We start from the raw sequence: 18,386 nt of genomic DNA, 5'->3' as shown, positions 1-18,386 counted from the left end.
GAAAGGCAATATTATTTAATTCAAATGATGAACAAAGTACAGTATGTATAGAATAATTAATTCAAAGGTCCTAATTTGTTGTCAAGGACCACTCATGCTATGACAATACAGTGGTATGTGTTCAGTATGTTGGCATGCATTTAGGGGAAAAGAGCCACCGAAGCTCTTACCGAAATAAATTCATACTAATGCATACAAAAATCATGTGAACAATAAAGGTTAATCACTTCGCCTTTTACCAGGAATGCACAAAGGCTGCATTGAAACAAACTACAGGTTTAAATATTGTATGTATAAAATATTTATCGTACAGCTTTACTGTGGCTTGCGCTGTCACCCTGCATTCAGACCCAAAGCCGCCTTCAGTTCATCCTTGTTGGTCACAGAGGGCAAAATATTCACACCAACGGGGAAGTAACGGTCTTGCTTTACTCAAGGTAAAAACTTTATCTTAGATAACAACAGTCTATATCGACTTAAGATAACAACAGAACTTAAAATCTCATAAATGTGTGGAAAGCATGGCTAAATGAGGTGGCATTTCACAGAATCATACAGCTGAGACATTTCTGCACTTCATTTTCTGACTGAATTGTGGCCGTTAAAAGATAATTGGCTATCATCGTCGAGATTTCCAAGGAAAAAAAAACAACCAATTCTTCAAAAGCACAGTTCAATAATGTTACGACAATCTGAAGCCTGTCTCTGTCTATTATTTGCAGCAATCCACAATTTAATTACATCTTTCTGGATAAAACATCGGGTAAGCAAAAATAAATTAGAATCAGTCAACCACATCCAGCCAATGAGCGGGCACTGTGACACCGTGCCGGGGCGTACCACTGCAACACACAGACAGACAGAGACACACCATATGCATAGTACTAGTCTTAAAAAACAAACAGTTCAGAGTGACATGCAAGTATTCCCTTTCTCATACATTCAACACATAAGTGCTGAAGTAATTAGCGTGTGGAAGCATTAAATGTTGAAATCAATGTTGTGTCAATATTTAATGTTAGAGACACATTAAGTGGTTTTGTCTATACTTACACTGACATGAGAAAACAAATGAGAAGTAAACAAAAGGAACACAAGAGGGAAAAACACTAATTTACTGCTTTGGGATCCTCTAAACTGAAACACACCAATAAATAAAAAAGTCATTTATAATTAATTTCAAATAGTTGCAAAGCGTCCAACCAATGACAACGGGTTTTAAGTTAACACCTGTACAGATATGTCATGCATAGATTTGTACAGAAAGTCTGCAGGTGAACGATGCTTCCAACTCAAGACTTACTTCAGTAGCCAGCTCGAATAGCTCGACAAAGAAATACTTTAAAGGTTCGTTTTCTTTAAGTTACTGTTCTATGCTTTACAAAATTAGACACAATTGGAGTTTTTGGTGTCCTGAAAGTGTGCGGTTTTAAAACAACACCTGTAATTTTTACAATACAAAACAGAACGAGCAAGAACATTCACAATTAGAGCTCGAGGTTTGACAGTCGTCGTTTTCTGTTCTCAGTCTGCAGACATTCCTCCACTGTGAGAGGTGAAACGAACACATGACACAGTTGAAATGTGAAACTCAGAATCACGACACGACCCGGAGAGAACTGATGAGCAGTTTAAACAATTAAAAAACCAAAACGTCTACGTCTATTAACCATTGGCTGCAGAATGATTCTGCGCCGACACATTCTGTTTTTCTCATGTGCATTTGGTAGATCAGTGCCTTCATTACTCAACTGTTGCAGTTCTATGACTTTAAAAATACAGAGCAAACACCTAAAAATCATATCATTGTTCACTTAAAAAAGATTTACGAGAAGAAGCACTAGCTTCGCAAAGAAGAGAATCCCATTGGTTTTCTATGCTATCTTGTATGCAGCAACGATGAATTCGATTTTTCACAAAGCACTATGTTTTTAAAGCTTTCTATCGATTGTAGTAAGTGGGAGCCTTAATAAAGAGCCAGTGATGAGACTAAAAAGAAACTGAGCTGAACGAGTGTGTCTATGAGCGTGCAAATGTTTAGAAGTAGCTTATATAGTGTTTGCATTGGGAAAGTAAACACATGCATTCAATGAAGTAAACATTTTTTCACTCCCCTTTCTCATTTTGGGAAAACTGTACAGATTTTTCACTCGAAAATATGTTACAAAACTGGGCACTGCTACTCTGAAGCAAGCAGAGCGAACCAGACAATCATTGTCAAAAAACCTGCTCTACTAAAGAGAACGTCGAGGTGACGGCGAAGACAGACCATCCCTCCCCGCAAACCGTCGCCTGTTCCCACACCCCGTGTACCTGAAAGAATTGTCAAGTAAAGACAAGGAGAAACACAAGTGGCTAAACTACAATAAAACACGAAACTGTACAGTTGAAAGCCTGAGACAAAGCATGCTAGGACTATAAATGCATGCAGGAGAAGAGGAGCAGAGTGGGTTGGGCTGTAACGGCTGAAGTCAGGTTCAAGGTTCAGGAGGATCCTCTCCTGGAGGAGACAGTCTCAAATCCCACATCCCCCACACTGAGCCTTTTAAGAGGAGAGAATGGAATAAAAGCTTTAGAAATGTTGTCAAAGTGACTCAGATCCTTAATTTCTCCCTTCTGTGTGTGTCTGCCGCACTTGTCCACCTCTCAGGAAATGTACAAAGGTGTAGGCTGCCCAGTATAAAACTGTGAGTAAAGGGGTGTCGTGCTGTGTGGTTGCAGGCGGGCAGATGCCAGCGTGCATAATAAGCCCTCTGCATCAGGAAAGAGCCTCATCCTCTCCCACGTAGGGCAGGTCCATACTCCTCATGCCATCGCCACTCTCCTGTTTCCTAAGTGACACACCAGAGACACAGCATTAGTTATAGCAGCCCAGTGGATCGCTAAACAGAGACAGGAATAAGATAAGCTATGCATGTTCAAAGAACTGAAACCAACCAGCAGCAAGCATTTATCTTGTAAGCTGTTGGGAAAGTCTGCGTACATTTTTGTCGAGGGAAGACAAACAGTCCTCTGGAGAAGTGCGGACAGTGCTTCATGCAAAGGAATGAGGAACAACTTATCAAGATAGATGGATGCTCTGCACTCATGACGAGCACAGTGTGGAAAAGAGTGGTATTTTGACTGCATCAGAGAGGCTTTAATTCAACTGCATTTTGTTTATCTTACATGTGGCGGTATTGGTATTTGGCTGCATTACACATTAACACTTCATAATATAACGCCAATCAAACTGCAGCCTCAAGTCTTTCTGCCAAGTTGTATCAACACCTCTCTGACGCAGTGGCAATAAAACTGGATTGCTGAAGACTGTGCATAATATTTTGTCCACCTCCATAATACTGAACACTATTCCACAGATCAGGCATTTCACTTATTGTCAATGTCTATCGTCATGGCCCTGTCATACAAGAGGGTTGCTATAATATGTTACAAAGCGGATTTACTGCACCACACATCGCATGCTTTACCACAAGCATCCTTAGCCATGAAATATACAGTAAATCATCTTGCAGGTATTATGGACTCTACAGCACAACATTCCTAATAATGGCTTGTCCAAACAACCCTAAAATAACACAGGCAAGTTTACACACTCAATGCACAGCTGCGTCTACCATGCCAGGGGTCTGAAAGTACACTCTCTACCACTTAAACAGTACTACAGCAGACAAGAGTTGTCCTAAAGTTATTTACCTTCTTCGGCCACTATGAATGCAGCAGTATCTCACCTTGCCTGCTCTGCCTTTCCTGCAGGGCAGGAGAAGGGAGGAGACAAATAATAACAGGAGACTCGACAGACTTCTTCGCACACATTAGCTGGCTGTACTGAGAGGACCGAGCAGCTCTGAGTCTGAGAGTTTAGCATCTGCAGTGCGTCTATAAACAATCCTTACGTGAGCGTTTGCCCTGGAGCACACAAGCTGCTGCGGTCCTCTTTACGGGCCCAGTCAAAGGGATTCCCAAAGGAGCGCTTTCTCAGCATAGTTCTCACCAGGATCTGAAAAGGAATGATAGAATATTACTGCAATAACCGCATCCAAACGCTAACCTCAGACACGTAAACAAGAAAAGCTCACTAAACATCGCTCTGTTGTAAAACAGAGGCGGGGTTATGGTAACATTAACAGTTCGGAGGTCTGATGGATTTTATATTTCAGCTTTGTTCGGAAGTTCAGTGCTGAAAGACTTTCAGCACTTTCGTCCCACACTTTCATATCTTTTGCAGCATTTGACAGTAACTACTGTAATTTATATCAAGAAGCTGAAATGACTAAATGAGTCACACATCTGCTTTAGTGCAGCAGCGAAGACAATCAAGTAGGTGGTAGTGGTGTAGTGACTGTGCTGTGGGGCGGTGCGACGTGACTGAAATATAGTAAAAAATGAATGTAAGTACTTGAAAAATATCCTTTATGCTAATACAGACATACAGGAATTTAGCAATTCATTCGCTCCAGACAAAGCATCCATCTGACATGTGACAGGTTCATGCCTCAGTCAGGGTAGCCGAGCTCAAAATAAACCGTTCCCATATGAGATATTTGACTGAAAGACACCAGAAGCAAAAACAAATTAGACGTGGGCGCGACTGATGTTCAGTAACCTGACAGGTTTTTGCTGAGACAAAAACAAGTTCATAGCCTCACCACTGTAGCCAGGCTGGGGATGTGTTTGACAGAGTTCTCCACCTCCTCCTCGGTCACCTCAATCAGCATACAGCAGTTGTCATCCTCCAGAGGAAGAGGCTCAGCACCGTGCCGCGTCACCCACGGGTGCAACTGGACACAAACAACGACAACAAAGGAGCACAAAATTAGTCTTTGGAGGCACACCGAGACTAATTTTATGGAACTTGTGCAAGGATAAAGTCCACTTAAGTCATGTAGGATACAGACTTTCATATATGTCTTATTTAACAAATTGGCCATTAAGTTGGTATCTTAGTGTCACTGAGGCGTCTTCATGGAGAGGACAGATGAAAGAACGAGGTCCTGTAAGATTCATTCAGACACATTCACACAGAGGCCTCTGCTTTACTGCATTCTGTGTAATATCAAATGTGCTTGAGAGCAAAGAAACCAGCATCTTAACTGAGAGAGAAAGTTTACCTTAATCTGTGGGATTGATATTCTGGTCTCTGGGTTCTTGTCCAGCATTTTCAGCAACAAATCTTTGAGATCGTCTGAGATGTCAGCGCTGTTGAGACAGAAACAATCACCGCTACGGATTTAGTAAAATAACAGATGAAGTATTTCAGTAAATAAATACGTGCCCACTGAAAGGCGTATTTCATATATAACTTTGACAAACAGCCACACTGACTGTTCAGGTAACTCCACAGGTTGAGTCTTGATCTTCTGATGAAGACTGAGGATGCGCTCATCCATGAAAGGACACTGTGAATGAAGAAAAGGTCATGGATTCAATGGAAACCAGAAGAAACTCTAAAACAACACAGTATTTACTGGATGTGCATTTGCAGCACACACTCACCACTCCAAAGACGAAGCAATAAAGTGTCACTCCCATTGCCCAAACATCCAAAGCCTAAAATTACGAAAAAAAAAAAAAAAAAAAACATGACAAAGATTTTATGTTATGAAATCAGTGTATGGTAGTTAAAATCCACTGTTAAACACAAGGGGGCAGGAGTTAGCCAACGGCTCCTTCACCTTTCCAGAGAAGTTCTTTCTGGTCTCAGAGAGCGCTTCTGGGGCCAGGAAGGCAGGTGTTCCCACTGTGCTGGTCAGCAGAGCGTCAGCCCCCTCAAACTGGTTACTGACTCCAAAGTCTGCTATCTTGATGTGTCCATCTTCTCCCACCAACAGGTTCGAGGGTTTGACGTCTCTGTGGATGATCCTCTGGTAATGCACTGTTGAAAAACGAATAATGATTTCAATACGAAGCTCCCATTTGACCAATTCTGCTCGTGACAGGAGATGATGAGTATTCTCTTCCACCTTCGGTGTAATTGAATTTGTAATTGTGGACAGATCAGTCGTTGACTTGACGGGATAAAATAAAAACGGCTTGGACGCATGCGGAGGTATCTCTGGCAGTAGTGCACTTAGACAGGAAGTTGGATTAACATTTCAGCAATTATCAAGATAAAGGATCAGAACAGAAGATGTGTAAACAAGAAAGAACAACATGTGTCATGCTTTTAGCCAAACTACCTGCACTGCGAACATGATTATGGTTACTTATAAAGAGAGGTAAAGTCAGGTTCTGATGTAATCTTTCAGCGTCCCTGCTGCAGAGCCCTGCCTCTCCTGCCCACAGTACTAGTCTCCTAGACGACATTTTATGCAAAAATCCTCTTCTCCTGTGCCGAAATGCATTAAGAGCCGATGTGAGATGATGTGAAATGAGCCTTGTGGGTGTGCTGGAGTCAAGAAGAGCACAGGCGGCGGACTCTGTGCAAACGGCACGGGAGAATTGTCGGACGAGGGCAGAACGTTATCGTGATACCACGATTGTAGAATTCTAATTGGACATTCACAACTTTCTGTATAATAGGCCTTTATCTCTGCAGGGGACACAGAAGATTGTTACAGGCAAGTACAGCTAATTATAGGATATTATGCAGCATTAAGCTAATTTTTTCAAAAAAAAAAAAAACCTTTCTTTTTTGAGGAGGTAATTATCTGCATTAGTGTACATTAGCATCTGTCTGATCTTTTTTTTTTTCTTTTTCTTTTACAGTTGAATTGAAAAGTACAAGCACAATAAACTTTCAGAATCTAGGTTGGACACAATTAAAAAGAGCACTGTGTTTACTCAAATTAATTTTAAGCTGCAATCTGAGCAGACCCAAAATTAACTGCAACTGAATCAACATTGAATCAGCCTTAAATCACAGCGCGTGACAAATCATCTGAGCGAGATGAACACACAACTCTCATCAACCCATTCTTAACGCTCTACCGTGCAGTCACAGGCTGAGTGGAAGAAGAACTGGAGGTTTGACAGACTCACAATACTCGATTCCCCTGAGCAGATCTTGGAAGTAAAAGCGTGACTGGTCCTCGCTGAAAGGTTTATCTGCCGGCACCTCCATGACAGCCCTGAACACACAGACAGGTACACACACACACACACAAACACTCAATTAGCAATCATAACTAATGAGATTGAGCTCATTCCAGTGTCACAGTCATTATCATAAGAGAGGCTCAGCTTACCCTTGCTTGACCAGTTCAAATACTGTGACAGGAAACACAGATGAGGTTAGTGATGAAAGCTTTTCGGTTATCAAGACACAAACTAAAGATTCAAATAACTTTCTTTTATGTTTGCTTTATGCATGACTGTGTGATGTGTGGTGTGTGTGTGTGTGTGTGTGCATGTGTGTGTTATTCTGAGGGCTGGCTGTTTGGCCACAACGTACCCATGTACAGATGGTCCTCGCTGGGGTCATCCAAAACCTGGCACCGTATCACAGAGAAATGGAAATGAGTCAAAACACACACAGACACACACACACACACATACACACACAGACACACAATAGATAATCTTTTGTGTGCAGTGAAAAATGACCACAGTTTGACTGTGGAATCTCTAATAAATGCACAGAGTGTTTCTGTGACGTTAATATAAATACATGAGTACAAAGCCATGGCAATGTTACACACGAACACGTAAACACACACACACACACACACACACACAGCGCTGTTATAACGCAGTTTTGTCGTGGTTGAGGCTCTTTAAAGGGCTGGCAGGTTTCAGTCATTGCTACTCCCAAGCTTTGTTTTGCTTTCCCTTTGTACAGACACGCAAGAACGAGCAAAATGCAAGAGTGCACTTTGAAATAATGGAGGTTGATTTGACGCTTATTTTTCTTTCCTTCCGTGACACTCTGCCCAGGCCTCTTTCCATACTGATCCATTAGTGAGTTGGCTGCATACCTTTGTTGCTCTTTAGAGAGACGAGGTGCAATCAGGGGTTTCTGAACACTGTTTCTATACTTTATTTAGCTTGCGGCAGCCTAATTGTTCTAATGTGTTCCCATTTGTTTTCACCTTCATCTAACACCTGCATTTGCTCTCCCTGAAATGAAAGCCATTATAGATCGGAAACCTTTAACTGCTGAAGACATTACAGATATCATGACACACAAGTCTGTTTCAAATGTGCTCAGGAAAAGCAAATCAAACAAAGCTAAAATGTAAGTTTTAACAGCACTCACCTCCACAAGCTTCACTACATTAGGATGGTCCAGCTTTTTTAAGATTGCAATCTCTTGATAGACCCGCTCCAGGGGTCCTTTGGGTTGAGGGGGACCCTCTGGGGCTGCTTTGGCTCCACGGGGGGGAGGTCTCCCTTGGGTGGGAAAGGGTTACAGGTGAAGGACAGGGCGGGTTTCAGTGCTGGTGTACAGTGTTAATGTGGCATTATAAAAGACTGTGCTCTCCGCTGTGTTAACCATCTGTCACTGGCTCCAGACTTACGTGGGAAACCTGCCTGCCTCATCAGCCTCCTCTTCGACAACACCTTCATCGCCTACAGGAGAGAAGAGGAGATGGATTTGGATGGGAGGTGGGGGGGTGGGAGAAAAGTTGAGAGGGGGAGAGGACAGCCAAGTGGGTGAGAGATCCAGAAGAAAAGATGAGGAGAAAGGTAGACAAAAGGAAGAGTAAGACACAGCAGGCTGAGATGATGCATAACTGACAGAGTGCACCCACTCACACGCCTACAGATGAATGTCCCCGCACCTATAAATGACTCCCCTCACCTCGAGTGTCATTTCTGTATTTGAGACGACGAAAGCTGACCTGCACAGAAGACTATGAAAGCAGGACTTCCAAAATAAGGCACTGGCTGTTCTTGCTGGCAACCCTGGTGCTGAGTGATTCAAATGCAAGCATGCAACTAATGTACATTGCTTCATCACTCCTTCAAACCACCATAAAATGTCAACTCTAATAATGGTGCTATAAGAGGCCAAGCATACAATACATACATACACAGTTTAAGTGACTCACAGTCACTTAAGTGAGTCACAGTTTAAGAGTAGTCTGCCAGATCATAAAACTTTATTTCATTGATCCGTCTTGACTGTCTCTGTACGTGGGTTTATCATTTAAATAACATGTGAAAGCTAATGGTCCCCTGCAAATACCAGTATAGCCCACAGCCATGCCACGCAGATGTCAGTCAGAGATCTACCTGACCATTTCTTGAACAATTACCCGAGCTGACAACCACCGAGGCAGCACTGAACAAAGAGCACAATGTGTGACAGCCACATTGTTCGCTGGATATTTTCCCCTGTTCCGGTGAAATAGATTTTTCTTTAATAGCCTCAACGCCCTCAGTTATTATGGTAATGATATAATCACTGACGGCGACATGTGGGCTTTGTCACTTGGGAGGAATATTAAAATAATCCCCACGTCATTGTCAATATCAGGCAGCTTAATGAGAATTGCAGCAATAATCAGGAAGAGCAAACAGAAGAGCTCAAGCTGATGTGTTATTATTGCAGTGCTCTGGGAAGCACAATGTGGACGTTTCAAGTGAAATCACACCAGCAAATGTGACAAGGGGGTTTGGTTATTATGAGGCTTGTTTGTGTGTGTGAGTGTGTGTGTGTGTGTGTGTGAAACAAAGTGTTAAGAAATGAGAGAGAAGTGAGAGAAACACGGTGTTAATATTTGGAGGGGGTGGGACACATCTGTACTGGAGCGTACATGAAGAACTCACATAGTATGTGTTGTCATCCTCATTGTAAGCCAGCTTGACAACGCCATAGGAGCCCTGAGATGGAAGTAAGTAAAAGAGAACAGAAGCCAATAAAGTGAGACTGAGCAGCTGTCAATTCTTCACATGTTTAAAAAAAACCCATCACACTCTCTGCACGGCAAACGAAATAAACACAAATACACCCAGGGACAAAAACACACGAGGGAAGTGTGTGGGCTGACAGTGTTTGCTGAAAGAGTACCAGCTGCTTCAAAGTGTGAGCAGGGAAATTCAAATCATCTCTCCCCCTCGCTTTCATTTTTGATTTCAGGCTAATTAAGGAAACTGGATCTGGTTTATGCTATCAAGCTCCCCTGCCCACACACACGCAATTCTGGATAAAAACTAGGCCCAATTAGCAGCCTGTGTGCACAAATGCATGCCCAAAAAAACAAACAGGGAGGGAGAGAGAGAGAGAGGGTGAGGGGAGGGACAGGATGAGTTCCTGCTGGGGGAGCAGACTGGAGAGGCAGCGCAGAGCTCATCCTCAGTCCCAGAGATGATCTGGTAACAGGAGCCTCCCTGACAATCCTGAAAGGCTCTAATTGTCTAGCGTGAACACACCGCATACACATTATCGTGTCTACCTTCATGCAGAGATTCAGACTAGCGAATTCTGTCTCGTGAAAGCTAAAAGTCCACACATGCACTCACACGCACGCCTGTAACCACTAAACCTTGCACAACCCTTAGAGAGCGCTATTTATACCAGCCTCTCATCCATCTTCCAACTCTCCCATGGCCTGGTAGTTTACACAGAGTTTAGGAAATGAGGACAGCCGGGAGAGAGGGATATCAGACACTGTTACTGCATGTCCTTGATGATGTGAGCTACTTGACAGACATGCAGTAGGCGGAAGAGAGAAGAAAATGGAAGAGTCAGTGAAAGGGAGCAATCAGTGAGTTGTCTCTGATGGTACCTTTCCAATCTCGTCTTTCAGCTTGTACTGGTTGAGTTGAACGCAGTCCTTGAAGAGAGGGAGGCGAGAGAAAAGAGAGGGGGAGAAAAAAGGGTTCTTTTCAAATGAAATCACATCAGATATTACAGCTGTTCGATACCCCAGACACATCACAAGCATTCTGACAAAATCAGCTTTTCCTAAGAACGCCGTGTCTGTCCTGTGCATTAAATTTCCCTTCAATGAATTTTTCTTCTTTCTTCTCTCTTCTTTTCTTCTTTCTCCTTTTCTTCACATTGCTATTTTCAAGAGAAACTCATAAGTTCAGTGTTTTGCACATCAGTGTTCCCGAGGGTGCCCGCCGTCTTCCAACGCCAGACACATTTCCTGTGTTTGTCAGCATGTCAGTATGACTCCGCAATCACTGTCCCAGTTCTATCTGTCGTGTTCTGAGATTCATTCGAAGCAAAACCTCTGCAAATCTGGATGAATCCAGGTTTGCAGTTAATCAGAAAACAACTCATCAGGGGTAAACATTAATAAATCCCAAATAAAAACTGGCACTTTACCTCAATTTTGACACTAATCCTATCGACTAATCTTCCAGGGTGACTGAGATTTAAGAGGTAGGATGTGATGCCCAGCTGTAACACTTTTGTAGTATATTTTGCGGTCTTTAGAGGTGAATTCTACCCTCATCTGTACAGTGAAAAGTAGCGTGGCTTTAAAACAATGAGTGATAGGAACACTGCTGAGGACAAACTGAACCCAGCAGAGAACAATTCATGCAAACAACCAGGGATGCACTGACTACCCATATCTTCATCAAAAACACATGACTGAATGTAATTTATCTGCTTATTTACCTCTAAATCAGATTATAACAAGTGCCAAGAAAGATAGATTATGTGTATATAAGGAAGTCTCCACCATGAGACAATATTTCAAATAAATATTAACCTTTATGTGTATTTTTTCAGGTTCTAAATATATAGGATAACCTCTGCAGCCTATTGCCCTAAGAGAAACCCTAGCTACAGTACATGACATTTACAGGTTTCTGCATCTATGTGTAACACGGGTCACAACTATTACCTACATCTACTGAGACTGTGAAACCTTACCTTCGTGTCCACAAAGCTCAGTCTTTACCAGTGTGCTGCTGCTTTTAAGACAAATGCACATGCAGTTCTGTTTACTTTCAGACAAGTATGATGGTGATATTTTGACAACTAGCAGATGTTCAAGAGGAGCACCTCTGTATGAGCCTGGCTCGGTGTTAACATTGGGTGGCTCATTCATGTGTAAGGATTTATGCAATGCACAGTCCTTAGGAGAATACACTGGTCAGATGGTGCACAGACCATAAATTATATAATCACAATCATTATTAAATCTGCAACACTGGAACTGTGTTAGCCTCAAGGCTTGCCCATACCTGGAGGTCTGTGATGGAAACACTGTGGGACTCCACAGTGGGCCGGCGGGGCAAGCGTGGAGAGGAGTGGGGTGATGTGATGGGAGAATAGGGCAGCGACGGGTAAATATAGCGCCCGTTGAGTCCTGGCGAGCTGCAGGGCGACGCTGTCGTCTGTGAGCGCTCCTGCAGAGATAGTTTCCTGTCCGACAGGTTTAACCTTCCCCTTTGCTCTTGGCTTTCAGGAAGCAGAGCCTCTGGCCGCCCAACTGTGTGGGACAGCAGGTCACAGGAAGGAGTCTGGAAAGGTGTCGCCACAGAGGAAGCCGGCTCAGGTGTCTCAGAGCTGTCCATTTCTTCCACCTGAGATGTGATACATTTAAATCATATTCATTTTCCTTGTTGTATGTTCACGTATGTAAGGTCGTCTGTGTATGGGGATCATATGATCAATATGTAGCATTTGTCTGTTTCTATCAATTCTACATGAGACTATGGAAAAATTAACATATGGAAAATACAAAATTCAAGTGACAGCATTTACTTCTGACATCATTCCATCTCTGGTCCATCAAGTGTTACCTGGGTGTGTTCCAGCTTACCTCCTCCTCCCCGGCCTCTCCAGACGGCCTGCTGGGTTCATACTCAGTGACCACTATGAGGGACTCCATGGGGTCTGGGGAGGGCGTCTCGCAGTGGGTGTTCAGAGGTGGAGCGGGACAGCTGCACAGCAGATCCGGCAGGGGCTGCGAGGGCTGTGTTGGGGGTGCATGACTTCCACAAGAGGCCGGCGGCTCAGCAGAGGGCCAGGGGGTTACATGACAAGGAAACATGGTGCCTCTTCACAAACACTGACAACCACTGCTCCATCAGATGGGGACCTGGGGGGGGGGGAGTGTGCCTAAGACACAAGAGCAAATTGCAGAATAAGAAAATACCTGTGGAGAATAATTGCTGGCCTTTGAAACAACTACTGCTCTGATAACATTTGGAGCCATTAAGGGGTATAAAATACTGGGACAATCTGAAAAATCCAGTCCTTCTGTTCAACACAACGTTCGCATCCAGCTCAGCTCTGCCTTGCTCTCCCCAACAAATTCTGCCACCCTACTATCTTTCACTGAACATGTTGTATCTGTCACTTTGCACAATTTAACATCAGAAAGATCAGGTCTTATCTGACTGAGCCTGCCACTCATCTCTTTCCACAGGCATCGGCCATCTCACACCTTGACCAATGTGAACACTCTTCTCGCAGGGCTGCCGGCACACGGTAAAACCTCAGCACATGGTCCAAAACGTGGCAGCCTTTTTGGTCTTCAGTCAGTGAAAAACCACCTGGTCATTCCATTTTTCATTAGCTCTCCACTAGTTTCAAGACACTACCTGCACTGAGCCCATGTCACTAATGACCACCTATAGCGTGGCCACTAGCACATCACCCACCTACTGAACTGCCTAATTCAGGTTAATGAGCCTTCTTGTTAACCACAATCTGCCAACGAAGGATGACTCGTCCTACAAACACTGCGAGGCAGAAAATCCTGCCTATTCTCCTGTGTGGTCCCTCTACAGTGGAGCTAGTTATCTAACATGTACAATTATCTTCTTTATCTTGACGGGAGTTACAAGGTAACAACTCAACACATGCTGAATATAGCATTTGCAAACATCAACAAATATCAATCAGTGACATACAAGCAAAAAAGCCTGCACAGATCTGTTTTCTTAATCCTGCTCCCGCTGGATATTTGACCATTACCGCCCGCACCCACAGTGTATGTGTTTCAGACCACCCACAGGAAAACTTAAACTGCCCACCCCCATGAGATTTGCATAGGGTCCCACAGGACCCACATGATCCCAATGCCAGTGCAGTTCTCTACCTGTAGGTGATAACAAACCAAAATGATGTTCTCCTCCTCTGCATTTAAGCACTTTGATTTGATTTTTGTAGATCATTTGGCTCAACGATTGTTCTGTTCGGTGATTATGAGCCACAACCATGGCAACGCCAATGAGCCTGCTTCTGGTACAGTCCAGTTCACAGTCATGTAAGAGGCAGTTATTTCAAGACAGTGTGATCACTGACTCACACATAAAGGATCTAATTTCTACAATTTACATCTTGTGAAAATTACCCAGTTTGTTTTTTGTCCACCTGCTTCCACGCGCAGCAATGTTTAAAAAAGCCACTACTGCGAGATTTGCATTGGGTCCCACAGGATCCCAATCCCAGCGCAGCCCTCTCATATAAGCTATCCAACACTGTTTTTAAAAAGCTGCAGCTTCCTGTTTCCACCTGTTGTATGGACAGAGTACATGATTCTTTGGTGGCATGTGTAAGTGTTGCATAGTTCACAATCACCTGGAGATAAGGTTACTCCCTTAGTTTTGGATTAATACCCCTGCTTTATGACTGGCATTAAAGGTGGGAGCCAAAGACCATATCGAACCAATAACAACAACCTGCTTTAGTATTAAGTATTTAGTTCAACATATACGACTAATGGTTCATTACCTTTGCGCACACTGAAGCACAGTGTTTGAATAGCTAGCATGAGCCAAGTTGTGGGTGTAATTAGAGGGTGTGGGGAAAAACAATCAGAGATGCCATTTGTTAGCTCTGAAACATAGGTAGATACAGCGCTTTCCATATGAAACATCCGCAGACTTTTTCCACACATTCTGTTAAGTGATAATTTATGCATGCAAACACGTCTTGTATCAAACTTCAGCTCTAAGTGAACAGATTTGATGTGTCTATGAAAGCAACAGCTCAGTATGCTTTTGATGTCAGTTATACAACATGTTTAATTATCATCTGTAAGCATAAAACCAAAAGCTTTTATGCATAATTTCAAGAGGGCCATTTCCATCTCCAGGTTCATTCATCTTATTATCTGCCCATTATCTGTGAGAGGAATGGAAAGACAGGGAAAGGAGCACATAAAAAGAGAGACAGGGCAGAGAAAGAGAGAGAGAGATCCTTGATTTCCGTCATGGCCCTCACTGCATTGTGGCACTGTTGGTGTGTGGGAGCTGAGTAAATCTCACAAACACAAGAAAACAAGAGGAAGCCTTCAGAAAAACAAGACAGTGGGTGCTCCAGCCAAGTTCAAAATGACGACCATGTGTGGGAAGAGACACCCACTCCAGGTGGCCTCTCTACCTCCACTGGCAGCCTATATACAGTGACGTAAACTCACAAAAAAAAGAAATAATCACCACACATTTACACAGAGACTACAGAATATAGCTGTTTCATGGGAAGGGAAGTCACTTCCTGGTCTGGTCTCTTTAGCCCCTTTCACAAACTTCCATTACAAAAAGTACTCCCTTGTCAATTATGATGGGATTTTCCGACAACACCCAGTATCAAATGCAAAGGCTGTGCACTTATCAGTGTTGCTCATCTCTTGTAGAGATAATCTCCTCCCCAGTGTCTCTCTGACATATCTGGCCTGTATGACTCTAACTCTTCCTGACGTTGCTTGGAAGCAGACAATCTTGTGGTCTTTCCTGTCCAAGTAATATTTCCCTAATTTTATTCATCTGAAAAAAAGAAGCTCTTGAAATTCAGTTTGACTTTTGCCAGCCACCAAAGGAACACAATGTACCCTGAGTGGACTCAGTGGAGTGCACAGAAATATAGAGATGTGACCCTGGATGAAACTCATAATGCACCTGCTTTTTATATCCAGAGAAAAGAGGCAACTTACCAAGTTTGACCTACTTTGATCTCAGATAAATGGAAAGGTGCACATTAAGGCCTGTTTCCACTCACAGGAGGTTTTGTGTAGTTTCTACATGGGTGATGGTACAAGAAAGCATTTTTGTGATATTACCACTTATAGCAAATCTCACCATCTGACCAGCAGGGTTTGGAAATTTGCCCTGAACATCAGTCAAACAGTGGTTAATTTTGCCCTTGGTGGCATGGTGAGAGCAATCATTCAGTCCAGGAAGATCTGCAGCAGAATGAGAGATCAACAAAATACCCCTGAATACCAGCAGAGTTGGTTTCTGTTGCTATTTCGGAGTCTGTCAGCCTAGTCCTCATTACAGTCCATTATCTTGGAGCCGAGGAAGCTCCTTTGACATAGCTTTGACACACCTAAGCCAAAAAAGTCTGATTTAGTTACATTATCCACCTCTGACCCCAAATTAAGGGGGACTGGACACAAGCTGTGAAATGTCAAATCCCTCTTTGCTCAACATCCTTACTAACTAGGCTAAGCCGCACACTAAAGAAAAAATACCTCCAGATCATGGTGGGCTGAAGCAGCGTGGGCCCCAATGTTTCTACAGTTCCTAGACAAAGATATTTTATATCATGGATAACTGAACTATCGGCTAAAGGCCTAAACTTCCCTGATCCCTGGTGATCACAGCAGCTACACGAAGAACAAGCATTTAGATTTGAGCCTTGTGAAACACCAACAGATGTTGCCCAGCTCCAGATGCCATACTGGCCTCTTATCATAACAAAAGTCACGTGACCTGACCTTCACTATCTGTGCAGGAGGGGAGGGGGAGAGAGGACTTATCAGAGCTCGCAGGGGGGCCCACAGACACGGTCCCACACAGACGTGCAAGTACAACACAGGGCCATCTGGAGCAGAGGAGGATCCCCAGCATTCATTAAAAGATCAACAGGGCAACCCCATCAGTGATCTGCGGAGCCGTGAAAGAGATAAGCTGCTGTAAATGGAGGGATGAGCATCGTCAGCCAACTTCATTGTAACGCTGTCACACAATCACAGCTGAATATCACTGAAAGTATAAAACATTTAATTGGCCAGCAACCCACTATCAACTCTACACCAACCACAAATACTCAGCTAATGCAAACTGAAGATCTCAGTGATTTGTCAAAAAATAATGAGAAATGTTCATCACAATATCCCAGAAGCTGAGGTGATGTCTTCGAACTGACTATTTTGTGGGACTAACTATCAAAAGCACAAATTATTAAACGGCAAAAGTGAACAGGATCTTTCAAATGTTTGGCTTTTTGTGCTCGACTGGAACAATTACTCCATTATCAAAGTATTTCAGTCGATTAACAACTCGATTATGTCTAAAATCTGACATTTGTATTGTGACAAAGTAATGTTAGTCACAAAGTAATCATAAAAAACAAGGACTTAAGAATATTTTGTGGTGCATTTCACGTATGTGACCAAGTCTGTCAACATTAGATACACCGTATTACTTTATCCTTCTAATATCAGCGTTCATTTTAATCACGTACCAAGTTAACAGTAGTCTTAAAACGTTCAAAAAGCCCCAAAATATTGAAAAAAGAAATACAAGACAGGAAATACATTCGAGTACCCCATATCGGGTGCTATCCTCCATAAAAAAAACAAGTTAGTACAACTTCTTAAACAGCTCCACAACGTTACATAATGGCATTAAAAACAAAACAGGTTTCATCACAATAAACACCAAACGTGAACGCAATTAAACACCTTCCACCATCACTCCTAATTAACGCCCCATCGTTTCCAGCGTTAACTCACACACAAATTACCGTCGACTCCGCGTCTTTGCATAACATGTAATAGCTAACTTATCCTCATAATTGTCACAGTGACTTGTAAGCATTTCAACGAGTGAGCGCCTTTTATTATCAACGAGTGTGACCGTCGCCTAAGCTAATAACTTAGCTGTAAGCGTCAAAGCCAAACAGCTCAGCTAACGTTAGCAGCTGCTTCATCTGTCAAAGATACAGATGTTGTTGGGCAGGAGTCAAGGATGCTAGTGTGGCTGAGTAACGTCCATAGCACGCACGATGACAACGCTTCAGAAGACAACAAAAAAAACAAATATTACTTAAAAAAAAAACCCAAACCTTACCTTAACGTGCTACTTAGGCCCACAACTGAGAAATGTGGGGTTCCTTCTCCTTCAGCAGCAGTGTAAGAAGTCTCTGTGCCGCGACAGCTAGCTAGCTGTTTGAGAGACGGGGGGAATGGAGCAGACTGATAGCCGATGTTGTGATGGACCAATCCAGCTGAGCGCACAGGTCCCGTGCTTCACATGGAGGAAGTGTTGGCTATTAAACGTTAATACTTTGCTTCACAAATAATCTAACATTGATGAAGGGGGCGTAGACTACACCCTGTGCTCTCCTTTTCGTTTAACCCACGACCTCAAAGCGAAACACTTTATAGTTCTTTGGTATTTCTGCCACAAGCAACTTGTAGCTGCTTAGCTCCCCCATGTGGCGTATTGGAGAGTTGCACTCTAGAATTAAAGCCACCTTGCAGAGCAGTTTTTACACTTTTCATTTGTTAAAAACAGCAGAA

At 43.0% G+C, this 18,386-nt stretch overlaps 1 protein-coding gene across 3 annotated transcripts; it reads right to left on the bottom strand.

Moving 5' to 3' along the window:
• On the bottom strand, positions 1 to 18,251 carry camkk2 (calcium/calmodulin-dependent protein kinase kinase 2). Of its 3 annotated transcripts, none has more exons than XM_076758138.1 (18): positions 17,935 to 18,251; positions 12,672 to 12,970; positions 12,091 to 12,432; positions 10,674 to 10,721; positions 9,715 to 9,768; positions 8,460 to 8,511; positions 8,198 to 8,331; positions 7,394 to 7,430; positions 7,188 to 7,209; positions 6,982 to 7,070; positions 5,676 to 5,875; positions 5,497 to 5,550; positions 5,326 to 5,399; positions 5,112 to 5,199; positions 4,650 to 4,781; positions 3,897 to 4,000; positions 3,697 to 3,750; positions 1 to 2,831 (listed from the first exon to the last, which is right to left on the bottom strand). In XM_076758138.1, the coding sequence occupies exons 2-18, from the start codon at positions 12,900 to 12,902 to the stop codon at positions 2,759 to 2,761; spliced, it is 1,788 nt and encodes a 595-aa protein (XP_076614253.1). In that variant the 5' UTR covers positions 12,903 to 12,970; positions 17,935 to 18,251; the 3' UTR covers positions 1 to 2,758. The 3 variants fall into 3 exon arrangements, with proteins under 3 accessions (XP_076614253.1, XP_076614254.1, XP_076614255.1); XM_076758139.1 differs by having other exon boundaries at positions 3,732 to 3,750; XM_076758140.1 differs by lacking the exon at positions 3,697 to 3,750.
• Positions 18,252 to 18,386: the final 135 nt, after the last annotated feature.

This window comes from Chaetodon auriga, chromosome 19 (genome assembly GCF_051107435.1).
Source record: "Chaetodon auriga isolate fChaAug3 chromosome 19, fChaAug3.hap1, whole genome shotgun sequence".
Lineage (NCBI taxonomy): Eukaryota > Metazoa > Chordata > Actinopteri > Chaetodontiformes > Chaetodontidae > Chaetodon > Chaetodon auriga.
Note: the sequence above shows the minus strand (reverse complement) of the source record. Positions and strands in the feature narration are given on the sequence as shown.

Coding starts and splice junctions, on each gene's coding strand:
- camkk2 (XM_076758138.1), bottom strand. CDS start 12,902: ATGTTTCCTTGTCATGTAACCCCCTGGCCCTCTGCTGAGCCGCCGGCC. Junction 7,431..8,197: donor ATGTAGTGAAGCTTGTGGAG/GTGAGTGCTGTT, acceptor ATACGGTGCCAG/GTTTTGGATGACCCCAGCGA. Junction 5,400..5,496: donor ATTGCTTCGTCTTTGGAGTG/GTGAGTGTGTGC, acceptor CTTCATTCACAG/TGTCCTTTCATGGATGAGCG.